Source organism: Cucumis melo, chromosome 12 (assembly GCF_025177605.1).
Source record: "Cucumis melo cultivar AY chromosome 12, USDA_Cmelo_AY_1.0, whole genome shotgun sequence".
Taxonomy (NCBI): Eukaryota; Viridiplantae; Streptophyta; class Magnoliopsida; order Cucurbitales; family Cucurbitaceae; genus Cucumis; species Cucumis melo.
The window spans coordinates 4159559-4169398 of record NC_066868.1 but is presented as its reverse complement, the minus strand read 5'-3'; the positions used below and the strand labels follow the sequence as shown (position 1 = coordinate 4169398).

The window sequence follows — 9840 nt, the reverse complement described above, 5'->3', positions numbered from 1 at the left end:
AATTAGATCTAAAATTTGAAAATCAAATATTACATTAATCTAAATATTGAAAATTTAAAATTTAAAAAATAAATTGACATATAATTATAAAAAATTAAAAGAATAAAAAAACAATTAAAAAATATAAAGAAAACCATCAAAGTTAAGCAAATCTCTCTACCAACGAGCCACTTAGAGATTTTTCATAGTTTCTCTATTTTTGTCTAATTCTTAGCAAAACATTTTTTAAATTTTGGGAATGACAAATAGAAATAGTTATCAAACATGTTTGTTTCTAAAAAAAAAAAAAAGAGAAACAAAAACAGAAAACAGAAAACGAAAACGTTACCAGACGAGCTCTCAGTAATCAATATATTCATTTCATGTTTCTTTGCATTTGGCACATTCGACTGAACTTCACCAAATATCTCTTCTTTTTTGTTTTCGACGTTTGTTTCTCTTTTAGTGGCTATGCTATAAATTTGTTTAATCTATTTTTCTTCATGTCAATATATTTTGAGGTTTGTTTGAGGGGTAATTATTATTTTGGAGTGAGTGTATCAGTTGTATGTATGTAATTCAATTCATCATATCTCATTATTCGATCATGTCGAAGGATTTGTCAATAGTGTGTTTATTTAAGGGTTCAAGTTTACCTAACCCAATTGCATGTAATTATGAGAGGATTATGATGATATGTAGATTTGCAATTATATATATGCTTAGAAGGAAAAATTTGCACATCCAAAGCAACGGGATGTAGAACTCAATTTGAAGAAGACATTTTCGAGCCATAATTATTGCTAGAACAAGAGCGAAAGTACGTTAGACAGAGGGTGAGGGAAAAGGACATAATGGCCTAATGCAAGTTTGGGACTAAGAAACGAATGTGAGATAAATTGGATGTCAAGTTTAAACTTTGAAAACAATTATTTGCTCTACACGACTGCAAGTAAACTACAGCGATCGTCTCAACATAATACAACAATTAATCATGATAGATCTGCAATATTAAACTACTCATATCTGACATAGTTTTGTGATACTTCTTCTCAACTCAACTCAAGATCAAAAGAATGAAAAGATATGATAGAACTCTTCAAATTGAAGTAGGATGCTATAAATGAAGAAGTAAATTTTATTTACAGGGTAGAAATTCAGTAACTATTCAAAAAAAAAAAATTAAATCAAATAAATATAAAATTGAAACTCAATTAAATTGCTACTTAACCGAAATAAAAAACAGTAATTCAAATCGGAAAGAAGTATAAATTTAATCTTTTCATATATTCTAAATTGAAACTCCACCTAGATCATCTAAATGAAGGTTTTAATTAAATTTGTTGTTTCTAATAATGAATTTAATATACATAATTGAATTAAATTAATGTCTACAAATATTTTTCTTTCTTTCATTCTAAATATTCAACAAAAGATCCATAAGTATTAGAATAGAAGAAACAAATCCCCATATATGCTTAAATCAAAAGAATTAAACGTTTTGAATTGAGGGGAGGTGAGGGGAGACACTTTCCCTCTGGCTCTCGCTGTTTCTGGCTTCCCACAATTTATGCTCTCTTTTTGTTTTCATTGTTGCTTTAGTTTTGACACTCCACTTTCCCTTTCATCCTAATTGTTAGCTACCTCAATTTACTTTAGCTTTCACTTAAGATTTTGGAATTGCACATCAAACACAAACGTCTCCTAAGAAACTTCACCAAAGTGCTAAAAAATTAAATTAGAGATAAATTTTTAGTCGAAAACTTATCTACCATTTAGATTCAAGAAAGTTGAAGAAATGGTTTTTAATTACTTATTTTGGAACAAGAAATATTTGAAATGAATGTATTTGAAAATGTTGTATTTGAACGAGCGAAAGAAGCGAAAACTAAGAAATTTATTAATATAGGCCTTCAACTATGACATATTAATTGAAAATAAGAATATGACAAAATCAATTAAGTAACTACTTTTGAGTCTTATGAAATCACGTGACATGTGAAGTCTGTACATTCTAATCAAGAAAGTTGTTAAGTATAATTGTTTGCATTGGGTCTCAATGTTTCAAAATATTGCATAAATTGACTAAAAAATGTTTTCAAACACAAGTTCGTTTGGTTCGCTCTATTCAAAGTGAATTTTTACTATCATAAAATCACTATTAAAGAAGACTATTAAACATTATAAAATTGGTTGTCGAAGGTGATCGTTGTGGGAGCTAATTGTCGAAGATCGTTGTTACTAAAACTAGGAATTTGGAAAAGTCTCAAGTTTTGTTACATAGAGTTAGAAGTGAAAGTTAGTTAGGTTTACGCCTATTGTTGTCAAAATCGTGATTCGAGTTGACCTTCGCTAGAGTTGGTCGCATCGGTATGTACCGAAGGTGATGGTGAGAGTTTAGTACCAAAAATAATGTTAAAAATAATTAGTGAGCGTTAGAGGAGAGATATTACGGTGGACTCGACCCACCCCTACTTTACCACCGTTTGAACAATTAATTTGGAAAGCCATATCCAATCCCTCACAGTGGCAGCAAGAAATTAGACGAGAGATTGAAGACTGTCTTTCTTCCATTGCCATCTATATCGAGCTTCTCTAAACTAATGGCGTTGGTAGCTCTCAAACTCATCAATGGATCACGTCTCGCCCTCCATCCAACCCATATCCCATCAAATTCAAGAACCATACGAGCTTTCTCCGCGATTATGTCTCCACCCTCCACAGCCGTCGTCTACGATCTCCATGGTCCTCCAGACACCGTTACCAGGTTATCATTCTTCTCCATTTTAACCTAAATTGACTCGAAAACCTTTTCTCTTTACAATCGGGACCCTTTGGTTTGGTGCAGAGTGATTAACTTACCGCCAGTTGAAATGAAAGCTAACGACGTCTGTGTTAAAATGCTGGCGGCTCCGATCAACCCCTCCGATATCAACCGCATTGAGGGTATAATTGTTTGTTACTTACGAAGCAATTGATTCTTGTTAATATGGAGTTGTAATGGATTTGATTTTCTGAGGTTGAAAGGACGTTTCTTAGGTTCTGATGCTGATATTAGAGCTTTTGAGGAATTTTAGGTGTATACCCTGTGAGGCCCGAAGTGCCGGCTGTTGGAGGATATGAGGGAGTTGGTGAAGTGCATTCAGTTGGCAACGCCGTTCAGGGTCTTTCACCTGGTGATTGGGTTATCCCATCTCCACCTTCTTCTGGTACACCCCTGCTCTTTAACCCCAAAACTTGGTAAAGAAGGAACTTTAAATTTTTAATTTTTAATTTTTATGGGTAATGCTTTGTCCCATTAACTCCCGTACTACTATTTGAAGGCAATGAGTTTGGGGAATCCTTGTATTAAAAATAGTTTCAATGTACATTTCTCTTGGTTTATTGTGACGAGCAATCTGTTTTCTAGAATTATTTAAGTTGTTAATTCTTTGATAATTGTGGACTTTGGGACGTTATCTACTAAACTAAGCTCCCAGTCGGACTGACTCTATAATTGTGAACTTGTGAACAGTTATTCAAAGGGCTTGAAAACCTAACCTCTATTTAACATTTCACATAAATTGCTCTGTCAAAGTAATTGTATGAACAATTAGTTTAGGGATTTTTTTTGGAAAATAGAAACATTTTATTGATGAATGAAATAAAGAAAGAATCCATCTACAAGAAGTGATTACTGTAAAAGTTGCTTGTTACAGCATAAAAAGGATAAACTGAAATGAGAAAATGGGTGCTTAGTTTTGCACCAACGAAAAGCAGAAGAGAATACCAAATCCTTGAAATTATCAAAAGATGAACAAGAATATCTGAAGAGGCAACCATTACTGTACTTGATGTCAGTCATTGATTTCTACACATAGGGACATGGCAGACTTATGTTGTAAAAGATCAGAGTGTTTGGCACAAAATCAACAAGGAAGTACCCATGGAATATGCTGCTACTGTTACAGTTAATCCTTTGACTGCTCTGAGAATGCTGGAGGATTTTGTCTCTTTAAAAGCAGGTTTGGTTATTGTAGAAATTTTGATGTTCTTCTTCCTCTATATCAGCTCATTCATAATCAATTATAGGATTCTTATAGGAGACTCGGTTGTTCAAAATGGAGCGACAAGCATAGTTGGACAATGTATAATTCAGCTTGCTAAGATACGCAGCATCCATAGCATAAATATCATACGTGATAGGTGCTGAGGATCAACTATATTTTTGCTCCTTTTTAAACTTGTGGGAATCTATATATGTTTTTACGTGTATCTATATTTTAAATTTGAAGTCACTATGGTTCAATTTTATTCATAGTTTGTCTTTCAGTTAAGCAATCTTTTCCACAGTTTGTTCTTCAGTTGAGCAATCTTCAAAGAGTCCTACTGTTATTACCATCTTTTTCTTTGTTATTGTAGGGCAGGGTCTGACGAATCAAAAGAAAAACTTAAGAGACTTGGAGCTGATGAAGTTTTCAGTGAGAGTCAGCTTGAAGTAAAGAATGTTAAGAGCCTCTTGGTACGCTGAACGACTTTTCCTATTATAGTTTTGTAGGTAACAATTAACTAGGAGTGAATTCAGAAGGCATGTTTCTAAGGATTTTATGGAAATACAATGAGACTTTTGGAAACAAAGTTTGGATTCCCGAGAGTGCAAAAGAAAATTTCTACCAGATATCCAGAACGAAGGGAGAAAAAATTGGTAATTTTGCTGTTTTTAAACGGAAAACCGAACATACTAGTTTAGAAAACATTTTCCGTACAAATTTGAATTTTGGTGATAGAAGTTGAGGAACTGAGGACAGTTGTAGAAAGACATCCAATAAACTTCTGCAGTCAGTTACTGTTAGCACGCCTGTTCTTTATTTCCTCTCTCTTTCTCGCTTTTATCTTTTTTTCCGCTAAAATGATTTGTTTACATGCTAGGCTAACCTTCCTGAACCTGCTTTGGGATTTAACTGTGTTGGAGGCAACGCTGCCACATTGGTTCTCAAGTTCTTGAGGTCCGATTTGTTTTATCATTGATTTTTTTCCTTATTGATTATTGTTTCAATATAGGGTCTAAGATTGTCTTCATGGTGCAATGATGTGTTTGTTTCCAGGCAAGGAGGAACAATGGTAACGTATGGTGGCATGTCTAAGAAGCCAATTACAGTATCAACCTCATCTTTCATTTTTAAGGTAAATGATCTTTTGATTTTATCTTATTCGTTTTGGAAGGCCATCGTTGTAGTTACTTGATCACATGGTTTTAGGAAGTTCTAATTTAAACTTTGAAGTAATTGGCAATTGGATAGACAAATTACAACTGGACAAATATTGGAGATATATTAGCATAATCAATTAGACTTGTGGATGATAATTATCATCCAAGAGATCTTCAGGGTTTAACCTTTTCTCTTAAATGATTGCTGTACTTGTCATTTCTCGTAGAGAGAATAAGCAAATACGATTGGTAATTGAAATATGATAATGAGTCCAAAAGATGGAAGAGGATTCTCAAAAAAACCGCTTATGGTTTTCAGGGCTTGGCTAAAATCTTATGAAGTATATCTAAAAATTGAAATAATTAAAGAGTTCGGTTATTTTTTTTAAAAAAAATGTAGAATATTAATACACGATGGATAAATTTTGGAAGTTCTTAGTGTGTGTATATGTATATATGTATGTATATTTTATGAGAAGTTCTTAGTATATTTAAGTGTGGAGACAAACTTTGCTAATTAATAGTCATTACATATACAAAGTCCCATTTGTAGTCTGCGAGTTAGAAAACTGCTTAGTTAACTGACAATTTCCAAACCAATGATATCGACTGGCCAAAGATGGTAATATCAAACACTAATTTCCATTGTAACGAAGGTTAGATGGGAATGAAAAATGAAAAAGTTTAAGCCTAGCACCCGAAGACTTCTGAAACTTATGTGTGTGCAGGACCTTTCTCTGAGGGGATTTTGGTTGCAAAAATTGATGGGTATAGATAAAGCAAAAGAGAGCAGAAAGTTGATAGATTACCTACTGGATTTGGCTCGTCAAGAGAAGTTAAAATACGAGTATGTATCTGCTTCTGTTGATATTGCAAAAACTTGCCATTGGCTTTCATTTTAGTCCTTATACATCTTGCTTTTTTTCATTGTGGTCCTTATATTTTTAAAATTAACTATTTTGGCTCGTTTATCTTCATGTTTATTCCACTTGTTCAAGTAGAAATATTAGTATTACAGTTTCATTCACTAGATAAAATGCTATACCAAAGCTAAAAGTACTAGAATCCAAGTATCATTTAAACCTAATCTTTTAATTATGAAAATTGGCATCTGGCAAGTAGAGAACTTAATTTTTTTAAAAAAAATACAAATTACTAATCTGATAGGGCTGCTTTTGTGGTATTATATTTGATTGGAGTTTGTGTGGTGTTACAGGATGGAGGTGGTTCCTTTTGACAATTTTCACATTGCACTCAACAAGGCGCTTGGTAAACAAGGAAGCCAACCTAAACAGGTTATCAAATTCTAGCTCTCTTGACATTGGTTTACATTTGGCTTTATACTCTAGGTCGTAGGTAGTTTTCAAGTTTGCTGAGTTAGATTCTAGGCTCTGAAAATAAATACACCTCTTGTTCCTAAGAAATTGAAGACCATATAATCATCCAATGAAAGCCTACTAGAGTGATATGCTCATTTTGAGTTGTAAAAACTAAAAACGGAATGCTCAAATTGCTAGGGATAGCATTTGATTCACTTGTAAAGCTTGTATGGTTTGAAGTTTGAAGTATAAAGTGAAATTTGCTCATGGATTTTGTTTATCCAAGGAACTCTACTACATAACCCTGTGATACCCACTCTTTATGTCATTTACTAGTTACAAATCATACATCATAAATCACTAGAAACCTACTAATGTTTTTTTTCTTTAATAAAAGATTACATTTTTAGTCGCTGGATCTTCAATAATTAGTACATTCAGTCTTGTTAATCCTAACATTTGAAAGAATCAAAATCTGTTTATTTCATTCATTGAAGAGATGTATAGTTATACAAGTGTACGAGGTTTAATCTAGGTCGGAGAAGTAAAAAAAAAAAAAAAAACAATAAAGACGATATGATAATGATATGTAAACGTGTTTAATATTAATGTTAGAACTATAACGTTCCCCCAAGTTAGAGTATATAGGTTAATCATGGCCAACTTGTTACATGACTAATTTATCTGTGTTATACAACGCTTTCGTGAAGAAAGCTCCAAAATATCTTCCAAAATATTCTCTAGTCTATCCTGTAGATATCAAGTTGTGTTAAATTTTCTCATGTACAAAAGAAATAATCAAATCAACATGTTTAGTCGTATTGTGGAATATTAGATTAGGTCGACGTTCCATCCTATACGGTTTGTTTTAAGGCGAAAGGTTTGGAGTTGTTACCAATCAATTTAGGATGTGATTGGTCACCTGTTTTAAATTAAAACTAGTCTTATTTTATCAAAATAGGTTCGGTCATTGAGTGTAGGGAGAGTATTAGAATCCTATACCCATTTGAAAACGTTTTACTCTATTATCTCACATTACAGTAAAACTTGATAAATATATAAAAAGAAAGGTTGAATAAAAAAATGTGTCTCCTGAATTTGATAAAAACATGGTTGAGTTTTACGAGGGACAGTATTGTCGGTTTATGTTTGGAACCTTCTTATAAATATTTTCCTTTGGAGTAATAGGAGCTCCATCATAGAAAATCTTAGAAAATTGAAAGTATTATATATTAATGAGGAATAAATAACACATAACAAAATTTATGGTTTGTACACAATTTTAGACCTCAGGAAAGTTGGATCAAAGATTGAGATTTTATTTAAAATTCAAAACTTGGTTTAAACTAGAATTTTATTTGAAGAACTCTAGTATTAATTTGAAAAAAAATAATAAACAACACATGCAAAGCTTTAATTTGAAAGCCATTTTATATTTCACACAATTGAAAAATATTTACAAAATTCTAATCTTAGCAAAATTAAAAATCAAATCGAATTGTGAAATTTATTTGAGGGCTCAAATTCAAACACTTTCAAAATATTACAAAATGAAAATTAAATAGATTATATTTAGCAGTTTTAAAAGTAAATTAAAGGTAAAAGTTTCATTAAATATCCTAAAAGAAAAATAAGCTCAAAATCATTTAATAAAATTTTATTATACAAAAAACATATATATATATATATATATATCGTTTTTAAGAAATTATAAAAATTAAGAAATAAAAGAAATTATATATATACATTGATTTGAGCACCTAAATAAAACACCACATTTTGTTTCTTCTCTTCTAGGAAACCAAATTACGATCCACAATTCCCTGAAATTGATCATTTTATGTTTCTTAGATCTTGTCCAATGCAACCTTTTTTCTAAGCGGAAAAAACCAAGATTCATTCATCAGAGATATCCCTTATCGCCTTAAGAAACAAAAATCTTCATTGATTACTCATTACAGGCTCAAGCCACATAGAAATAAGATCCATCAACATCCCACCTCCACGTTGAGAAATGGCCCCTCCAGCTAACGTATGAGCAACCCCATTACACTTACGAGAAATACAGTGAATATCTCTAATGTACAAGTGTCTACACATCCCCAAACACATTTCTTCCACCGGACAAAAACATGCATGGCTTTATGATCATGAATGACCAGACAGTGTTTGAAAGGAGTGGAGTAAACAGCCCCCACAACCATGCCTTGGGAGTCAACGCGAATAATAGCTCCCCAGCCTTGTAGTACTTGACGGAGACACCCAAGAGGCATCAACATTTAAATTTGAGCATTGGTCCATCAAGTGCTCTCCAACCTTCCTCCAAAGCCATCCCCGACACTGCTTCATCTTGCTTCAATGGTCTAGGTATATAGGACTAAGACATATATTGGCTTACAATAGTACTCATTAAGTAGAATGTATGGTTGAGAAACGGTAAGATAATTTAAATTTCCCACTAACATCCAATATCCTTTAGCGAATTCTCTTAACCCTTAACTTCCTTTTTTCAATCAAATACGTACAGAATTTCCTTCTTGCTTATTATGTCAATTCCTAAAAGGTATTTCAACATACCCAAATCTTTAAAAGGCGTTAGATTATGAAGAAAGGTCTTGATGAATTGACTACCTAGTGCATCAAAACCAATAATCACAGTATTATCACATATGCAGGACAACACCACTTTCAAATCTTTAATGATGAACAGCATTTCATAGAAATATACAAAATTCAACCAGCCAATACCCTCACATTCTTCCTTTCATCTTGTTGACAATGTAACTTGAGAACAACACTGAGATAATAAATAGCATAAAAAGAATGAAGAATCTCGGATCAAGATTACGCTCAAGATTCAGATACATTACATTTCTATCTTTTACTCTCGGGAATTTACCAAGCGAGATCAATCTTGTGACAGAAGGATAACCAACTATAAATTTAAATCAATAATGGAGTAGCAGCTATATATAGGATGAGGTGCGTTGTGAGGATGGGAGGAAAGAAAAAAGGACAACCAACTATAAATTTAAAATTCTTTCAAATAAAACAAAATAAGTTAACTTATTTATAAATATAGCCAACATTTTAATTTCGATCGATGACAAATTATGATAGATCTGAATAAACATTTATCAACATTTATCGTTGATAAAAAGTAAAATTGTGATATATTTGTAAATATTTTCAACCGTTTTTTATTTAGAACAATATTTGTATAAATTTTTTCCGACCTAACAATTTAATAAATATGAAACTTATAAGTTTCGGCCACATTAGCCTAATAATAATAACATATATTACATGTCAAAGAGGATATAGCAGAGAATCTTCATATACCCTTACAATTTT

At 32.1% G+C, this 9840-nt stretch overlaps 1 protein-coding gene across 1 annotated transcript; it reads left to right on the top strand.

Annotated features, from left to right (window-relative positions):
- Positions 1-2398: 2398 nt before the first annotated feature.
- Positions 2399-6753, top strand: LOC103502939 (enoyl-[acyl-carrier-protein] reductase, mitochondrial). Its single transcript, XM_008467065.3, has 10 exons — positions 2399-2746; positions 2828-2925; positions 3057-3188; positions 3840-3983; positions 4062-4164; positions 4381-4480; positions 4888-4964; positions 5064-5142; positions 5896-6014; positions 6384-6753. The coding sequence occupies exons 1-10, from the start codon at positions 2583-2585 to the stop codon at positions 6475-6477; spliced, it is 1110 nt and encodes a 369-aa protein (XP_008465287.2). The 5' UTR covers positions 2399-2582; the 3' UTR covers positions 6478-6753.
- Positions 6754-9840: the final 3087 nt, after the last annotated feature.